At 41.3% G+C, this 20,856-nt stretch overlaps 1 protein-coding gene across 5 annotated transcripts in view; it reads right to left on the reverse strand.

Moving 5' to 3' along the window:
• The window catches only part of NLRP3 (NLR family, pyrin domain containing 3), a 49,658-nt gene extending 30,494 nt beyond the window's left edge, over positions 1-19,164 (reverse strand). For 2 of the 5 annotated variants that reach the window (XM_010846467.1, XM_010846469.1), the window contains exons 1-6: positions 18,919-19,163; positions 16,888-16,949; positions 16,400-16,702; positions 11,986-12,090; positions 9,723-11,478; positions 3,944-4,111 (exon numbers count right to left, since the gene is read on the reverse strand). In XM_010846467.1, coding sequence (XP_010844769.1) covers positions 3,944-4,111; positions 9,723-11,478; positions 11,986-12,090; positions 16,400-16,682 — 2,312 coding nt within the window. In that variant the 5' untranslated portion in view covers positions 16,683-16,702; positions 16,888-16,949; positions 18,919-19,163. Of the gene's footprint in view, positions 1-3,943; positions 4,112-9,722; positions 11,479-11,985; positions 12,091-16,399; positions 16,703-16,887; positions 16,950-18,918 lie in introns of all 5 variants that reach the window. The other 3 variants (XM_010846464.1, XM_010846468.1, XM_010846466.1) reach the window with 3 other exon arrangements.
• Positions 19,165-20,856: the final 1,692 nt, after the last annotated feature.

Consider the following 20,856-nt stretch of genomic DNA (forward strand, 5'->3'; position numbering starts at 1 on the left):
AGGGACGGGGCGGGGGGGGGGATGATTTGGGAGAATGGCATGGAAACATGTATAATATCATATAAGAAACAAATCGCTAGTCCAGGTTCGATGCTGAATACAGGATGCTTGGGGCTGGTGCACTGGGATGACCCAGAGGGATGGTACGGGGAGGGAAGTGGGAGGGGGGTTCAGGACTGGGAACACATGCACACCCGTGGTGGATTCATGTTGATGTATGGCAAAACCAATACAATATTGTAAAGTAATTAGCCTCTAATTAAAATAAATAAATTTAAATTAAAAAGAACACTGAAACTGATTATAATTTGATCAGCTAATGAGTTATAATAAATGTAATCCAACTGAAAAAAAAAAAAAAAGAGTCTCCTCCAACACCACAGTTCAAAAGCATTAATTTTTTGGCACTCAGCTTTCTTTATAGTCCAACTCTCATATCCATACATGACTACTGGAAAAACCATAGCTTGGACTACATGAACCTATGTCACAAAGTAATGTCTCTGCTTTTTAATACCCTGTACCTGGGATTTCTTTGGAGGGAATGATGCTGAAGCTGAAACTCCAGTACTTTGGCCACCTCATGCGAAGAGTTGACTCATTGGAAAAGACTCTGATGCTGGGAGGGATTGGGGGCAGGAGGAGAAGGGGACGACAGAGGATGAGATGGCTGGATGGCATCGCTGACTCAATGGACGTGAGTCTGAGTGAACTCCGGGAGTTGATGATGGACACGGAGCCCTGGCGTGCTGCGATTCATGGGGTCGCAAAGAGTCGGACAACTGAGTGACAGAACTGAACTGAACTGAACCGGTTGGTCATAACTTTTCCTCCAAGGAGCAAGCATCTTTTAATTTCATGGCTGCAGTACCATCTGCATTGATCTTGGAGCCCAAGAAAATAAAGTCTGTCATATTTCAAGTTTCCCCATCTATTTGCCATGAAGTGATGGGACCGGATGCCATGATCTTCAGTTTTTGAATGTTGAGTTTTAAACCAACTTTTTCACTGTCCTCTTTCACTTTCATCAAGAGATTCTTAAGCTCTTCTTTGCTTTCTGCCATGAGGGTGGTGTCATCTGTATATCTGGGGTAATGATATTTCTTCAAACACTCTTGATTCCAGCTTGTGCTCCCTCCAACCCAGCATTTCACATGATGTACTGTGCATAGAAGTTAAATAAGCAGGGTGACAATATACAGCTTTGACTTACTCCTTTCTCAATTTGGAACCAGTCTGTTGTTCCATGTCTGGTTCTAACTAATGCTTCTTGACTTACATACAGATTTCTCAGGAGGTAGGTAAGGTGGTCTGGTATTCCCATCTCTTTAAGAATTTTCCACAGTTTGTTGTGATCCACACAAAGACTTTGGCATAGTCAATAGAACAGATGTTTTTCTGGAACTCTCTTGCTTTTTCTATGATCCAACAGATGTTGGCAATTTGATCTCTGGTTCCTCTATCTTTTCTAAATCCAGCTTGAACATCTGGAAGTTCACAGTTTACATACGGTTGAAGCCTGACTTGGAGAATTTTGAGGATTATTTTGCTAGCATGTGAAATGAGTGCAGTTGTGCAGTAATTTGAACATTCATTGGCATTGCTTTTCTTTGGGATTGGAGTGAAAATTGACCTTTTCCAGTCCTGTGGCCACTGCTGAGTTTTCCTGATGTACTGTGCACAGCACTTTAACAGCATCATCTTTTAGGGTTTGAAATACCTCAATTGCAATTCCATCACCTCCACTAGCTTTGTTTGTAGTGATGCTTCCTAAGGCCCACTTGCCTTTGCATTCCAAGATGTCTGGCTCTAGGTTAGTGATCACAGCATCATGGCTATCTGGATTATTAAGATCTTTATTATATAGTTTTTCTGTGTATTCTTGCCACCTCCTCTTAATATCTTCTGCTTCTGTTAGGTCCATACCATTTCTGTCCTTTATTGTGCCCATCTTTCCATGAAATGTTCCCTTGGTATCTCTAATTTTCTTGAAGAGATCGCTAGTCTTTCTTGTTTTACTGTTTTCCTCTATTTCTTTTTTTATGATTTTTTTAATTTTATTTTTTAACTGTACAATATTGTATTGGTTTTGCCATATATTAACATGAATCCACCACAGGTATACACGTGTTCCCCATCCTGAACCTCCTCCCTCCTTCCTCTCCGTACCATCCCTCTGGGTCATCCCAGTGCACCAGCCCCAAGCATCCTGTATCCTGCATCAAACCTGGACTGGTGACTCGTTTCATATATGATATTATACATGTTTCAATGCAATTCTCCCAAATCATCCCACCCTCTTCCTCTCCTACAGAGTCCAAAAGACTGTTCTATATATCAGTGTCTCTTTTGCTGTCTCATATACAGAGTTATTGTTACCATCTTTCTAAATTCCATATATATGTGTTAGTATACTGTATCGGTGTTTTTCTTTCTGGCTTACTTCATTCTGTATAATAGGCTCCAGTTTCATCCACCTATTAGAACTGATTCAAATGTATTCTTTTTAATGGCTGAGTAATACTCCATCGCAGCCCTGTTTATAATAGCCACAACATGGAAGCAACCTAGATGTCCATCAGCAGATGAATGGATAAGAAAGCTGTGGTACATATACACGATGGAGTATTACTTAGCCATTAAAAAGAATACATTTGAATCCTCTACTTCTTTGCATTGATCACTGGAGAAGGATTTCTTATCTCTCCTTGTTATTCTTTGGAACTCTGCATTCAAATGGGTATATCTTTCCTTTTCTCCTTTGCCTTTAGCTTCTCTTCTTTTCTCAGCTATTTGTAAGGCCTCCTCAGACAACCATTTTGCCTTTTTGTGTTTCTTTTTCTTGGGGATGGTCTTGATCCTGGACTCCTGTACAATGTCACAAACCTCTGTCCATAGTTCTTCAGGCACTCTGTCTATCAGACCTAATCCCTTGAATATATTTCTCCCTTCCACTGTATAATCATAACAGATTTGATTTAGGTCACACCTGAATGGTCTAGTAGTTTTCCCTACTTTCTTCAATTTAAGTCTGAATTTGGCAATAAGGAGTTCATGATCTGAGCCACAGTCAGCTCCTGGTCTTGTTTTTGCTAACTGTATAGAGTCTCTCCAGCTGCGGCTACAAAGAATATAATCGATCTGATTTCAGTACGGCCATCTGGTGATGTCCATGTGTAGAGTCATTTCTTGTGTTGTTAGAAGAGGGTGTTTGTCACAGTGTGGGCTCATAGCAAGCACTTTATTATAGACCCACATGATATGCCCTGTGACAATTTAATCCACGCAAAATATTTTAATGGGTTCCAGGTCAGGTAGCCATTTCTGTATCTGAGGAAACTCTTCTATTCTCATCTATAAGCATGACTAATGAAGAAATGGAAGACACTAAAAGTCATGCCCTTTCCTTCAACAAATGACTTATTTTCAGTTCCCCTTTATTCTTCCCCATCTGAAACTTCTCAAATAACTGTCCTCCAAACCATTTGGCCTTCCCATTTGTAATAGGCTGAGCTGCGTCCCCCCAGAAAAGTTCATGTTGAAGTCTCAACCCTTAGCACGTTAGAATATAACTAAATTGGATTTTTAAAAGGTAATTAAGTTAAAATGAGGTCATTAGGGCAGGCCCTAACCCAACATGACTGGTGTCCTTGTATGAAGAAGAGATCAGACACACACAGAGACCATGTAAAGACACAGGGAAAGGACAGTGATCTACAGCCAAGGAGAGAAGCAGCAGAAGAAACCAACACTTCTGACAACTTCATCTTGGACTTGCAGCTCCCAGGATTGTGAGAAAGTTAATTTCTATTATTTAAGTCTCCCACTCTGTGGTACTTGGTTATGCCAGCCTTAGAAAATTAATAAACTGCTAAAATGGTCCTTCTTCTCCCTTTCTCTCTCTCTCACATACACATACACACATATACACACAGATTCTTACCACAATCTACGAATGTTACAGCCAGGTTGTTGGAGTGTTTCACATAACACGTTCATGCCTGGGTCTCCCAGGGTATTGCCACTGAGGTTCAATTCAGTGAGATTCCAGTTATTGCTCAGGACTGAGAAGATGCCCCTGCAAATGCTGGAGGTCAGATAGTTCACCAATCTAGAAATTGGAAGGAAGGAAGAAGAGAAAACAAAGTGAATCTCTAAGAATAGCAAACTGAAGTTGGAGCCAGGAGTGGATGACATTAGTGCAAAGGCATCCTAGGAATTAAGAAATGTGTCACAGAACCAAAGACTGGGCTCTGAGGAATGCAAAAGGCCAGAGGAGTCCTGGTAAGGCTATTCTGCACATTTTATGATTAAAAGAGTCTGTGATGCACCAAGGAAACCAGAATTGAAAAAGACACGTGTAAGCCAATGTTCATAGCAGCACTGTTTACAAAAGCCAGGATATGGAAGCAACCTAGCTGCCCATCGGCAGACCAATGCATAAGAAAGTTGTGGTACATATACACAATGGAATATTACTCAGCCATTAAAAATAATGCATTTGAATCCATTCTAACGAGGTGGATGAAACTGGAGCCTATTATACAGAATGAAGTAAGTCAGAAAGAAAAACAACAATACAGTATACTAACGCATGTATATGAAATTTAGAAAGATGGTAACAATGACCCTATATGTGAGACAGCAAAAGAGACACAGATGTAAAGAACAGTCTTTTGGACTCTGTGGGAGAAGGCAAGGGTGGATGATTTGAGAGGGTAGGACTGAAACATGTATATTATCATATGTGAAGTGCATCACTGGTTCAGGTTCGATACATGAGACAGGGTGTTCAGGGCTGGTGCACTGGGATGACCCTGGGGGATGGGATGGGGAGGGAGGTGGGAGGGGGGTTCTGGCTGGGGAACACATGTGCACCCATGGCTGATTCATGTCGATGTATGGCAAAAACCACTACAATATTGTAAAGTAATTAGCCTCCAATTAAAATAAATAAATTAATTTTAAAAAGGAAAAGAGCCTGTGATGAATAGATAAAAAAGGTGTGATATATACATACACAAACACAAACACACAACAGAATACTACTCAGCCATGGAGACTCAGACACAGAGAATGGACTTGTGGACACAGCAGGAGGAGAGGGTAGGACAAGTTGAGAAAGTAGCATTGACATATCAGTTCAGTTCAGTTCAGTTGCTTAGTCAGTCATGTCCGACTCTTTATGACCCCATGGACTGCAGCACACCAGGCTTTCCTGTCCATCACCAACTCCCAGAGCTTGCTTTGACATATATACACTAACACATGTCAAATAAATAACCAGTGGGAAATTGCTATCTAACACAGGAAGCCCAGCCTGGCACTCTGTGACAACCTAAAGGGTAGGATGGGAGTGAGGAGGCTCAAGAGAAAAGGGATATATAGAGAGAGAAAGAGGCAGGATTGATTCATGTTGATGTATGGCAGAAACCAACACAACATTGTAAAGCAATTATTTTCCAATTGAAAAATACAAAAATAATGAAAATTTGTCATTTGCAACAACTTGGATGGACTTAGAGGGTATTATAGTATATGATATCACTTATATGTGGAATCTAAAAACTAATACAAATAAACTTATTTGCAAAACAGAAAAAGACTCACAGACATAGAAAACAAAATTACAGTTATCAAAGGGGAAGGGGGAGGAGGGATAAATTAGGAGGTTGGGATTAACATACACATACTACTATATATAGCTTCCCAGGTGGCTCAGTGGTAAAGAAGGCCCCTGTCAAGCAGGAGACATGCGTTCAATCCCTGGGTCGGGAAGATCTCCTGAAGAAGGAACTGCCAACCCACTCCAGTATTCTTGCCTGGAAAATCCCATGGACAGAGGAGCCTGGTGGGCTAAAGTCCATGGAGTCACAAAGATTCAGACACGACAGTAACTAAACCACCACCACTGCTATATATAAAATTGATAACCAACAAGGATCTACTGTATAGCACAGGTATACAGTATTGTTACAACAATAACTTGTAACAACCTATTAGGAAAATAATCTGAAAAAGTATATGTATATATACATATATATAAAACACACACACACACATATATATATATATATAACTGAATCACTGTGCTATAGATTTAAAAATATGACATTTCAAATCAACTATACTTCAGTTTAAAAAACTAAAATGGGAAAAGATGAGGGGAGGGAATCATTTGGGAGTTTGAAATGGACATATACACACTGTTATATTTAAAATGGATAACCAAGAAGGATCTACTTGCATGGCACATGAAACTCTGCTCAGTGCTGTATGAAAGCCTAGATGGGAGGGGAGTTTGGGAGAAAATGGACACATGTATATATATGGCTGAGTCCCTTCTCTTTTCACCTGAAACTATCACAGCATTGTTTGTTAATTAGCTATATCTCAATACAAAACAAAAAGTTAAAAAAAGAAGTACACATTACTATGTGTAAAATAAATAAAATACAAGAATAAGTTGTACAACACAAGGAATATCACCAATAGCTATAAACGGAATGCAACCTTTAAAAATTGTGAATCACCATATGTAAAATAGGTAGCCAATGGGTATTTGCCGTATTACTCAAGGAAATCACACTGGGGGCTCTGTGACAACCTAGAGGGGTGGGATGGGAAGGGAGGTGAGAGGGAGGTTCAAGAGGGAGAGGACACATGTATACCTATGGCTGATTCATGTTGATGTATGGCAGAAACCAACACAATATTATAAAGCAATTTTCCTTCAATTTAAAAAAATTTTTAATTTAAAAAAAACAATTTTTTAAAAATTATGAATCACTGTGTTATACACTGGAAACATTGTATATCAACTATATCTCAATGAAAAATAATAATAATATTTTTTAAATTACAAAACAGCCTGTGACTTTGGCTGACTGTGAAGAGCCTCTGGTTCCTCCCTCAGGAATCCTTCTCCTCCTTCATCAATTGGCTACCCTGCCCATGGCCCTGGACACTCTGCTAAATGACCCAGAGGCTGGTTCTTACATTAGCTGCATAATAGCGTCAGTACTGATCACAAAAATCCCTATGCCAGGCCATGTTATAGGAATAAAGCCAGAATCTCTGAGGTAGAACCAAGCATACTGATATTTTTAAGACTTCCAGGTGATTCCAAAGTGCTACTCCTGTTAAAATGAAGATCCCATGGGTCTAGGATCAGGCCTTCGGTCCTTCACTTCTAACAGGCACCAGGTGGGTGCTCATGCTGCTAGTCCTTCGAAGGCTCTACAACACACTAGGCAAGCTCCTGTCTGCAGAAGAAGGTAGCTGTCATCTACCATGATGGGCATCAGGCTTTTTCTTCAAGGTTTTAGTCTGAGTTTCTGCCAGCCTTCTTCACAATCCTGTGATCGTAGGTGTCTTGTTTTCTGAGCCTCATTTTTAGTGCCCTAGTGAGATCTTATCTCAAAATATGGTAGCAGCTGGGGCTGTATAGTTTGAAAAAAAATCAATATGTAAAAAAGCTAGAAGTCTGGGACCTTGAGGAGTTCAGACTGCTCATGTCCAGGTTGTCCTCAGAACTGAGCCCTTGGTGGCACAGTACCAAATCTACCAAATCTTCTTTCTCTCGACAGGTATCAACTGGTATGCTTCTAAGAATGAGATACTGCCAGAAAGCCTTCACATTCAGTTGCATTAACTGAGAGCACTGAAAGGCCATCTCTTGTAATAAGTGACAAGTGGAACATCTACAGAGATTTTATTTATAAGACTGAACAAACTAAGCAAAAATCTTTCTTGCAGTCATAATATGCATGCTTATTTCTAAAGACTGAAAATGAAAGTTCACAGGATTTGCAAACTATATTAGGCTCTTTCATAGGTGCTGTAGTCCCCCCTGTTCTCGCTCTCTCCCTCTTCCATCTTCTTTCTAGCTATTCTGAACTATTTGCCATTGTTAAAATGTACCCTGCTTTCCCATCCCATCTTTGAACCCACCATCCCCTTGGTCTAGGCTGCCCCTTGCACATTCTTGGCTCTTTCATACTCCATGCTTCAGGATCCAGCTGGTCAAGGGCTCCCCCTGTGTGCTTCAGATGCACTCCACCAATATTCTTACCAAAGCCCGCCCCCTCTACCAACAGCCCTGGTTTCCTTCCTGGCCCCACAACCCAACTGTAAGTTGTTGTGAACAGGACCTGGGTCTTAGCCACTACTGAAGCCTCAGCAGGTAGTCCTTGATGACCGAAAAATAAATAGAAAAGTCATCCTAGTAGCGATGCCAAGGAAAAGAGAGGGAGCTAAAAGCTTATTGCTGCCAGTGAAAGGGCCAGCTTCTTTTCTCCTTAATTTTGTCCCATGTCAAGTGTCCTCTATAGAGGTCAAACCCAAGCATTCACAGAGCAGACAGCTCCCCACAGCCACTGAAGCTGTGGTAGTTTCTGCCCAAAGATTTAGAAGTCAAGGAACTCAACCCTTTCAATGAACACACACAACTGATTTCCACCCTTCTAGCAACTGAGTAAACAGACCTTGAAGTGGGTGCTGTTGACAAACGACAGTGTTAGTTCTTCAGTCATGTATAACTCTTTGCGATCCCATGGACTGTAGGTCACCAGGCTCCTCTGTCCACTCTCCTGGCAAGAATAGTGGAGTGGGTTGCCATACCCTTCTTCCGGGGGTCTTTCTGACCCAGGGAACAAACCAGGGTATCCTGCTTTACAGACAGATTTTTTGCCATCTGAGCCACCAGGGAAGCCCTAGCTGTTGACAAATGCCTGGCTGCAAGCACAAAGTGAGGGCCTTGGAGCACTCTCTCCTTTCCAGCCCTATTTCCCTTCATTGCTTGTTCCAGTGAAGCCATGTCCCTCCCCATTTTCTCCTACGTAAATGCTCTTCCTCAGACCATATCCATGTCTCCTTCATATAAGACCCCACTGCCAGGACTTTTCTGGTGATCCAGTGGTTAAGAATCTGCCTGCCAATGCAGGTGACATGAGTTCAATCCCTCTTCCTGAAAGATTCCATCTGTACAGGCCAATTAAGCCCACGTGCCACAACTACTGAAGCCTGCATGCCTAGAGCCTGTGCTCTGTAACAAGAGAAGCCACCTCAGTGAGAAGCCTGTGCACCACCACTAGAGACTGGCCTCTACTTGCAGCAACTAGAGAAACCCCACACACAGCAAGACCTAGCATAGCCAAAAATAAATTAATTATATTTTTAAGAGATTGTCTAGGTAATAAAAATTTCCTTTTCCTTCTCTGCCACCCACCTACATTCTCTCAATCTTTCAAGGCAAGCTCAAACTTCACTCCTCCAAGAAATCTCCCCCAAGCATCCCACACTGAGGTCCTCTGTCCTCTGTGTTCCTGGGCAGAATCATACTGGTTGTTCTGCCCCTTAGGTGACAGGCTATTAAGCAATAAAGTCCCAAGTAAATTACAAGCAATTTGAGTTTATGAACATTTTCTTCCATTATTTTTTTCACAGAACACATTGTGCTAAATTGGCATCCACCAAACATTTGCTTATTGTTTCATTGGCTTTTTTCTCATGTCATTTGTCCACCTACTCTTCCTCTGCTAGTCAATATCTGCCAATGAAGGGGTCTGGTAGAAATAAGTAATGCTGGCATTGTTTTGTAGCTGTGGAAACTGCATTTGCAAGACTGTTGAAAACAAAGGAAAGAGAGCAAGTGCCAAGAATCAGATGACTAGAAAGTAGAAGACATATAGTACCAATTGCCTGAAGCAAGATCTCCTTACCCCTGAGAATATGCCACCTCAAAATCAGAGAGAACAGAACGGTCCATATGAGAGTGTCTAACTTCCTCCTCTTCTTCCTCCTCCTTGGGTGAGTTATGGAGCAACCTCAAGGAAAGGGATTCCATATGGCGACAGTTCTCAATACAAAAAGAAGAAACCACATGGTCCATTCTGGTGGACAGCTTGATCTCAATTTTGGGGAAATGGCTCATGGCCCTTTGCACAAAGTCCTCCTCCTGCATCTCATACAAACAATAGAACAATTCCAGCTGGCTGGGCTCAATCTGTAGTGTCTTGGCATTGGCTTTTGCTTCAATCCATTTCAGCAGCTCCAGCCTGATTTTCTGAGAGATCTTACAACTCAGTTTTTTCTCTAAGTAGGAGGTTCTCTCCTGGTTTATAAGGCCAAAGAGGAAACGGACAACAAAAATCAGATATCCCTTTTCGAATTTGCCATAGTTTTCGAGAAGGACCTTCACATCTCGGTTGGGAAGCTTTGAACAAGCCTGAGGCGTGTTCCTCATCTCCCCATGATTATCTTCTTCCAGCAGGTAGTACATGGCAGCAAAGAACTCCTGGAAAGTCATGTGGATGAAGCTGTAGAATTTCTCGCAGTCCACTTCCTTTTGGAACAGGTTCATCCTCAAGAAAGCAGACACATCTGCCTTCTGCAGGCCATGATTTCTGAGATCACACTCCTGAAATAGGATTTTCTGGTTCCAGATTCCATCTGCAGCCAGTGAGCAGAGACCCCAGAGGGTAGCAGAGTTGTGGTTCTCCTGGCTCCCTCCCTGAGATTGCAACAAACTGGAGAGGAAGAAGATATACACTGCAGTGGTGGTCTTGGATGTCCGAGCAAGACTCTTACCACTATCCATCTGCTGTTTCAGCCCAGTGCACACAATCCAGCAGACCAGAGGAATAAAGCACATGGTGAAGAGGATCTCATTCTCCTGAATCAGTCTGAAGGCTTCCCTTGCTTGCTGCTCATCTGAGAAATACTTTAAGAAATATTCCTTCCTCCTGGCCTCTGAGAAACCCAGGATCTCCACATGACGAGCCTGGCCCAGCAAGTGCTGAAGTTTCTCCAGGGCCACGGGTCTTGTGGTGATGAGGAGGGAGGCCTCAGGAAGCAGTCTTTTTCTGATGAGGCTGCTCAGGAGAATGTCTCCCCGCTCCACCTTCCGCCAGTTTGTGCAGAGTGCTTCTGTGTGCTCATCAAAGGCACCTTGCAGCTCATCAAAGCCGTCCATGAGGAAGAGGATCCTGGAAGGCTTGCTTACAATCTTGCCTATCGGTGGGTTTGGGCCAGGGCAGCAGCTGGCAATCAGGTCCCCCAGACTCCTCTGCGTCCCAAGGCTCACCTCCCGGCAGTGAATGTAAAACAAATAGTCAAATCTATCCTGGTAAAGTTTCTCTGATGCCCAGTCCAACATGATCTTCCTAGCCAGTATTGTTTTCCCAATGCCCGCTGCTCCCTGGAATACCACGGTGTGCACAGGCTCAGAGTATTGGTCCTCAGGATCAAACAGCAATTCCAAGTTCACAGAACTCACAGGGCTATCCTGTATCTTGGCCCAGGTCCTACCAATGGCCAGGAGCTCATGCTCCCTCTCCTGTTGGCTCCTGTGTTCCTTGATGAGACGCAGCCTGGTGAAGCGTTTGTTGAGGTTCACGCTCTCACCCAGACGGGCATTCCTGTCTTCAATACACTGGAATTTGCTTCTCACATATTTTCTGTACTTCTTACAGTAATCTGTGTCAGAGACAGAAAGTTAGACTTCAGAAGAAGCTTGATCACATCCACCAGAGACAAGCTATCAACAGGGGCTGGTGGTCTCTAAGGAATGGAAACTGATATTGAAGAATGGGAGTTGCAATTTCTCGCCACTGCCTGGGGTATGGATAGCCCCAGAAAATGTAGGGTGTCGAAATCTTCCTAGACACAGTTGAACAGAAGAACAACAAAGTGCCATATGCTTTGGCCCTGGCCAGAAAGTCTTTCTTCATTCAATCTTACTCCTTTACGTAGTCTGCAGCTCATGCCCTATAAAACCTGAAACATTCAGTTGCCCACCCACGGTTCTGGGACTGCAAGGAGTGAAACATGCATCTATTTCTTAAGCTAAAGTGGATTTCCTAAGACAGACCTTTTCACCCCAAGGAACATGTTAGGATCACCAAGTTATCCACCTTCTGAGCTTCAAGTACCTACAGAACCAGGTCTCTAAACCCAATCAGAAATACCAACTACATTGCTTACCTTTTTTTTTCCTACAAATAGAGATTCTGGAAAGGTATCCCAGTAAACCCATCCATTCTTCTTCAAGGCTTTCCTCCTGACTTAGCACAGAAATATTTGCATTCTCTGAGAAATAAAGGAAGAAAATACGAAGTGTCAAAAACCAGGACTCCTGATTAAGGTGATGTCATTGAAACCTAATGACAAAGGTCCATCTAGTCAAAGCTATGGTTTTTCCAGTAGTCATGTATGGATGTGAGAGTTGGACCATAAAGAAGGCTGAGCACCAAAGAATTGATGCTCTTGAACTGTGGTGTTGGAGAAGACCCTTGAGAGTCTTGTGGACTGCAAGAAGTTCAAACCAGTCAATCCTAAAGGAAATTAACCCTGAATATTCATTGGAAGGACTGATTCTGAAGCTGAAACTCCAATACTTTGACCACCCGATGCAAAGAGCCAACTCATTAGAAAAGACTCTGATGCTGGGAAAGATCGAAGGCAGGAGGAGAACGGGATGACAGAGGACAACATGATTGGATGGTATCACGGACTCAATGGACATGAGATTGAGCAAGCTCCAGAAGATGGTGAAGGACAGGGAAGCCTGGCGTGCTACAGTCCATGGGGTCTCAGAGTCAGACACAACTGAGCGACTGAATAGCAAAAACAATTGAAATCCAATAGCCAGCACCTGGCACAGGTCAAAGCCACCTGCCGTGAACATCTCCCAAACCAAAATACAGCTCAGTTGAATGTCCAGTTGGAGGCATTCCTGTACTCCTAATTTCAAAGCAATGGATACCAACTAATATTGTGTCCTCATTGTATCCAGGCTTGGAATCTATCTCCCAAGCTTGGAAATCAGAAGGCAAACATATGAGGCATCAAAGTTTCTCATCCTCATTTAGATTTGGCAGACTCCCTCCCTTGTGCTCTGGTTTTAAGACCATCCCCACACTCTCAGGTATCCCCAGGATGGCCAAAGGCCAGCAGTATCATCTATCCTTGAGCCCAAATGCCTGGAATTCATCTGACCCATATTTGGAATCTTCAAGAGCAAGAATAACCCATCTGACTTATATCTAATTCAGAATTTTGACTAACTTTAGATTCACTTAGAAAGTTTTAAAAGTATTGATTCTAGGACTCTACTCCTAATGATCCTTCTTCAGTTCTCTGAGGTGGAGCCCAGGCACCATTATATTTATCTATTTTTAAAATAATTTTTATTGGAGTACAGTTGATTTACAATGCTGTGTTAGTTTTCTGCTGTACAGAAAAGTGAATCACACTTATACATACATACATATATATATATATATATATACACTCGTTTTTAGATTCTACTCCCATATGGGTCATTACAGAGTATCAAGTAGAAGGCACCTTTTTATTTTAAAAGCCCCACATGCATCCACAGTTGAGAATTACAGACCTAAACAATCAATAAATTACACATCCAAAAGAAGTATCTTATAGGAGAAATTAGACACAGCAGAACAAGAGATAGGTACCAGGGCAAATGCATGGGACAGGTAAATTTAGGTGGGCAGGAACTCCAGAGCTATATAAAAGATTCCTGAGGTGTCTACTTATTCTGAATGCAAATGCTCTTAACCCCACACACACAAAATCACAAAATAAAATCTAAACATTAACTCAAACCAAGAGCAAAACTTAATTTTTACCTAAAATATAACACTAGCCAGCCCCCTGAAACAAAAAACAAAAACTTCTAACCCTAGGTATAATTCTTCCACCCCCAAAACCTATGCCAAATGGTATAATGGTTATTCGACCAAAGAGACTCTTGGCATTGAATCCAGGCTTGGCTCTGGTTAGAACAGAGCTATGGACAACTATAACTTTTTCCAGGCTCATTTCACATGGTTTTGCAACCATTCTCCAGAATTATTTTTCATCTGATGAAAATGAAATTCTTTATATCCATTAAACAACAGTTCTTCATTCCCTATTCATTGCAGCCCCTAGAAACCATCACTTTGTCTCTATGAATTTGTCTACTCTAGGTACTTCTTATAATGGAATCACAGAATATTTGTCTTTTTGTGATTGGCTTATTTCACTTAGTATAATGAAATTGAAAACTTATTTGAAAAAGCACAGGGTTCTTGTGAGGAATAAATAAAATCCATAAAATCTGCTTAGTGAACTACTTCTGCAACCACGATTGCAAGTGAAAGTCTCAGTCCCTCAGTCTTGTCTGACTCTTTGTGACCCCATGAACTGTAGCCTGCCATGCTCCTCTGTCCATGGAATTCTCCAAGCAAGAATACTGGAGTCGGTTGCCATTCCCTTCTCCAAAGGGTTTTCCCAACCCAGGGATCGAACTCAGGTCTCCCACATTGCAAGAAGATTCTTTACCATCTGAGCCACCAGAGAAGCAACCTTGACTATTACACTTTAAAATGGTTATTGAGAATGTCAATACTGACACAATTATAATTAAGCCATTATACACAATTTGTTTATAACATCACACTGATAAACACACCTGCCTTCATGCACCTATTTTTTATCTCCCTCATTAGATCCATATTTCTTCCCCACCTCACTCTGCTTGTGATCCGCTGATCTATTTTATATTTGCCAGTATAAATACTTTTTAATTAACTTTAGATATGCCAACATGGACAAAACAAGGTTAGAAGAAAAAACAGGGTAATCCGAAAATAATTCATTAGAAAACAGAAGTTTAAGTCTATAAAACTGACTTCAAATGGCATAGATGTACTACATATACACCACCATTTTTGTCTGTTTCAGAAACACTGATTCATTTTTATTACTCTTTTTTACTAGCTCAACATCATCATCTTGTGATTTTCTAGGTTCCTCTGAGCCCTTTCTTGTACCCTTCCCTTGCTCAGAACACCAAGCCAGAAGGAAGAACCTCACCATATGTCCACAGAGATGAAGAGGATTTCTTTCACTAATTCCAACGCCCAAATTAATGGCTATAGGAAAAGCTTTTCTGCAGAAATTACATACTTCTATAAGCTGAGAGATTGCCCCCAAGCCATGGGAAACAGAGATCCAAGTCTGTTGACCATGCAGGTAGATACTTAGATGCTAGATGAAGACTTGGAGAAAGTCCAGGCCCAGGAGAGATGTGAATCAAGTGTAACTAATTAAAGAAGGTTCTTATGGGTATGTGAGCCCTGACAGGTTTTTAAAGGAGTTAGAAAAAATAAAACTGCTTTCCTCCATCTTCTCATAGCACTATCATGAGAAGAAAAAATAGATGATAAAGCCAAGATAATAAGTGATTAAAAAACAAACATATCAGCTTTGATTTGTCAAAGGATACCATCAACAGAGTGAAAAGACAACCCTCAGAATGGGAGAAAATATTTCCAAATCATATATTTGATAAGAGGTTAATATCCAGGATATATATATATATATATATAAATGAAATGAAAATGAAGTCACTCAGTCATGTCCAACTCTTTGCGAGCCCATGGACTGTAGCCCACCAGGCTCCTCGGTCCATGGGATTTTCCAGGCAAGAATACTGGAGTGGCTTGCCATTTCCTTCTCCATATATATATATAAAGGACTCCTAAAGGTCAACAGCAAAAGACAAACAACCCATTTAAAACATGGGAAAGGAATTGTATAGACATTTCTCCAAAGATAAGCAAATGACTAACAAGCACATGAGAAGAGGTTCAATATCACTAGTCAATAGGGAAATACAAATGAGATACCATCTCATGCCCATTAGGACGGCTACTATTAAAAAAAGAAAACATAAATGTTAGTAAGGATTTGAAGAAATTAGAACCCTGTGCACTGTTAGTGGGAATGTAAAATGGTGCATCTACTGTGGAAAACATTATGGCAATTCCTCAAAAAATTAAACTAGAATTTACCATATAAGCCAGTAATTCCACTTCTGGAAATAAACCCAAAAGAATTGAAAGCAAGATCTCAAAGAGATTTGTACAACCATGTTCATAGAAGCATTATTCACAATAGTCAAAAGCTAAAAGCAATTAGAAAGTCCATTGATGGATGAATGAATGAACAAACTGTGGTATACACATATCACAAAATATTATTCCACCTTAAAAAAGAATGAAATCCTGACATATGAGACAATGTGAGTGAAGCTTGAGGAAGTTTATGCTGCTACACAAAAAGACAAATAATCTATGATTTCACTTATAAAAGGTACTAGAATAGTCAAATTCGTAGAGACAGAAAGTGGTTGTCAGGGGCTGAGGGGAGGGTAGAATTGTTTCATGGGTACAGAGTTTTGCAAGATGAAAAAGAGTTCTGGAGATTGAACAACTGTGTGAATGAGCTTACCACCACTGCATCATACACTAAAAATGGCTGATAGTAAATTTTATCTTATGTATATTTTATCATGATTTAAAAAAAGTACTGTCTTCATTCCACTCACCCCATTCTGGCTCTTCCCTCTTAGCTTTCTCATAAAGGTCTCTCCTGTTGATTGCAGCAAAAATCCACTTGGCCATGGCCCATGCCTTCTCTTCGCCGTTGAAATCAATCATCAGAGTGGCTAGATCCACGTGATCTGCTTTTTCTGTCTGACCCCGAGGAATTGAGGTGCAGCCCTTCTGACTGGGATAGTCTTCTAAATGCATCTTGAATTTCTTAAAGTCTATGTCTTCCAGGTCCTCCAGGTAACGAGCCAGCTTGCAGCGGACACTTACCATTCTCATCTGCACACCCGGTCAGAGTCCTTGGGCATAAATCCACACTTGGAAGTTAGGTGGTGCAAATAGCATATGGTTAAGAAGTCTTTTCAGAAATTTACCCTCAGAGAGAATTAAAGTATCAAAAACCCAGAATATTGAAAGGAAAAAAATATCACTGGATTCGAACAAGTTGCCATCTTTAGCTTTTAAAAATGAGTCAAATTCTTACCAGAAAGTCTTTCTATTGGCTCAACCCAGGTGTGTGTCCTGAGCCATGGAAGAAAGGTGCCCCTATGGAGAGAAACAAAATCACCAACACAATCACATTAACAGTGCAACGTAGTCTTAAACCGCTTCCTGATGCCGTCTTGATGTATCACCAAGAGAACTTTGATCCCACTGATTACTGGCTATGTATGACCCTGGGCAATCTCTCCACTATTTTTCAACTTCAGTTTCCTCATCTATAAAATGGCAGAGTGGAAAAGATTTTTTTACCTTCCTCCCAACTGAAAGACTCTGGTTTCTTGTTTCTGTTTCGAACCAAGGAAAGATGAATAAGGGACAAGAGAAGAAAGGATACTAGGAATGAGTAATTATGGTGATAACAGAACAGCATATGTCTAGAGAGAAGGAAAGAGAACATAGAAGCATGCAGAGGAAGGCATAATCTGCAACAAACCCTTTATCAACACATTGATTGATTAAAACTGAAATGGGATGGAACTTGGGGTAATAAGGAAGAATGATAAATATATACATTTCTTTAATGTCTCCTTGCAAAATTCACAATTATAATAATTATTAGAACTCACATTTATTGAGAGCTTCCCATGAGTTAGGTGCTATACTGATGTACAAAACTGAAAAATTATATTCCTAGTTCCATGGTATGGAAGTAGAAACTGAGTCTTAGGCTAACTGACTTGCCCAGAGTTTCACAGCCAGGAGGGACAAAGCCAGGATTTACACTAGGGTCGCTGATTTCTGAGTCATGCCCCTAACATTGCATTTTTCTCTGCATAAAAAGTGTGAGACCATTTCTTCCACCATTTAGGTAGGTATCTCAGTCACATAGCAGGAAAAAATGGTTGAAGATGATAACAAAATATAGATGAAAGTGAAAGTGTTAGTTGCTCAGTTGTGTCCGACTCTTTGTAACCCCGTGGACTGTAGCCCACCAGGCTCCTTTAAAATTCTCCAGGTAAGAATACTGGAGTGGTTTGCAATTGCCTTCTCCAGGGGATCTTCCTGACCCAGAGATCGAACCCATCCTGCATTGCAGGCAGATTCTTAACCGTCTGAGCCACCAAGGAAAACCAAAAATCAGATTGTTAAAAAAACAAAAGCACTTTCCCAGGTTTTATCACACAATCTCATTGTAATGTTCAATGTCTCGGTTTCCTAACTAGACTTCAAGTTCCACAAAGACTTGAAATCAGCGGCTATATCTCTTGATCATACACAATTTCTAGATTTTGGATGGATAAGCACATTGGCTTTGTTTGGAATTGAACTCTTCATATTATTGAACTTAGAAAAGAATTATAGGAAGGGAGAAGCCCTATGAGCCCAGGTCTCCTGCATTGCAGGAAGATTCTTTGCCATCTGAGCCACCAGGGAAAGCTTATGAAGCTTTCAAACTCTCCAAACTGGAATTCGTAAAAGCCCAGTTTAATGTTCAAGACATTTTAAACATGTTCAACACTCCTTCTGTCTCCATTCCTGCCTCTCCACTCCTTGCATCATGCATCGCCCACCCCTCGCTGCCCCTGTCAAGTCCATCCCCTATGCATTTGGCAGGTGGCAGGAGGAGAGGGGTTACTCCAGACAGATCCACCAGCTCTGCCAACCCTCTCAGGTCCCATTGCATCAGTCTTTCCATCCACATCAGGACTCTGCCTCTCCTCTGTGCTACCGTATCCCTAACCTTAGCGCACCCCCACCCTGACCCTTGCCTTCTCTGTCCCTTGGTTTCTAAATATGCTCATTTCCTTATATGCATCCCATCTATCTACTTCCTAGGGGAATGAGTGTGAGCCATGGTCACTGTTCCTGACCCCCACTCCCCACACACATGCACTGGCACACATAGCGACCAAATATTGATAAACATAAAAGAAACATTCCAGAAACATTGTTGAAGGATAGACTTGAAGGCTGGCAGAAGGAACCTCTAGTCAAATTCTGCCCCTTGAAACAATTTCCCCACTCTTCCCCAGGCTATTTCAGCCACCCGGCTCCACAGAGCTGGACTCACCCAGACGTCAGCCTCGGGAACAGCCGGAGAAGAAACTAGATGAATTTATAGCAGTCACAACCCAGCAGGAAGGATGTGGTCTCAGTTTGGAGCAAACAGGCTTGCATCACAGGCAAAAGCAGAGACTAACGGTTACTCACATCACTGGATTTTCCAAACTGAAGCTCTCAAAGCTGAGCCTGCTTTCAGCCAGAGATACCTGGCCTCCCCTCAATGGCCACTGGGGTAGAAAAGGGGAGGAAATTCAACTGCTGCTCAATGAATGTTCCCTCTGACTCTGACAGCAGCCATGTGAGTGTTTTGATGACACAGAGGGGGCTGTGATGGGGAATACCATAGCAGCATAAACAGACAATTAAAAGCATAACCTGGCTATCAAATTGCAGATCCCATTCACTTTCAAGCTGTCACATGGAGGAGGTCAGTAGACAATATAGTAACCACTGACTGTTATTTTTCTTCACCACTTAATTGAGGTAAGTATATACCTGTGAAACCATCACCACCATCAAGGCTATAAGCATATTTATCACCTCCCAAAGTTTCTCCCCACCCTATTATATGGGGAAAATTGACTCTGTGTGTGTGGTGAGAACACAATATAAGATCTACCATAAACAAATATTAAGTACACAATTTAGTATTATTAGCTACAGGCTCTATGCTATAGAGCAGATCTCCGGGACTTATCCAACTTGCATAATAGAAACTGCCCACTTTCTGACTAACATTTCCCTCTTTCTGTCCCTCCCCAGCCCCTGGAAACTGTCATTCTACTCTATTTCAATGAGTTTGACTATTTTAGATCCTACATGAGCGATTTCATTTGGTATTCATCTTTCCTCTCATTTATTTCATTTTGTCATCAAAATCCATTCATGTTGTTGCAAATAGTAGGATTTCCTTATCTATCATGGTTGAATAACATTCCATTGTGATATTTTTCATATATGTATATGCTAATATACATATGAAATATTCATATGAATATATGAAATATTCCATATGTATAGAATATATATAGTTCAACATATATTCCAATAATATACTCCAATGTATATTCCAACATTCTAAATCTATATTTATGTATGTATATATATATCACATCTTCTTTATTCATTCATCTACTGATGGATGCTTTGGTTGTCTTTATTCATTCTTCTGATTATGAACACTTATGCTGTTTCTGTGTCTTGGATATTGTGAATAAAGCCACAGTGAGCATGGAAGCACATATCTCTTCAAGATCAGATCCTGATTTCAATTCTTTTGGATAGGCAAAAACTCTACTCTCCCACTCACTGACTTATTTGTTCAACTAAAATTTATGGAGTACCTAGTGTGTGTCAAGCATGAACACAAAGCTAAATAGCAGCTTGCCTTACCCAAGAAGAGCTAGAGAAGATAGATACACCCAGACCTGCTTTTCTAATTGTTACCATGTCTGCAGGACCACAGTCCAATAATAGCATGAGTTCCATGGAACATGGTAAGTGAGAGGCACTCAGCACCCCAGGGAATGCAGGAAACTTGGAGCAAGAAGAAAAAGCATTCAAGTCTAACCTAAGGGTACAGAGGCATTGGTGGATGACTTTGTCTCCCTGTGTCTCAGTTTCCTCATCTGTAAAATGGGGATAACAATAGCACCAATCAGAGATGGTTGTCATAAAAATGAAGCAAATGGGTAAATGTGAGGCCTTTGGAACAGAGCCTGAATCACAGAAACTGGTATCGGTGGTTAGCTCTTCCTCCTACTGTTGTTACAGAATGGTGTGCAAAATGCCCTTGAGAGAGTCAGTTCCTAGGTAGGTTGATAAGAAGTCCGGGGTCCCCTAGGAGGAGAGAGGGGTCTGGGGCTCCCAAAGAGTAGATAGGGATCTGGAGTTCCCAGGGAGGAGAAAAGGACATTTTTTCTACATTCCTTAGTCACATAAAATG

Source organism: Bison bison, unplaced genomic scaffold (genome assembly GCF_000754665.1).
Source record: "Bison bison bison isolate TAMUID 2011002044 unplaced genomic scaffold, Bison_UMD1.0 scf7180017864238, whole genome shotgun sequence".
Lineage (NCBI taxonomy): Eukaryota > Metazoa > Chordata > Mammalia > Artiodactyla > Bovidae > Bison > Bison bison.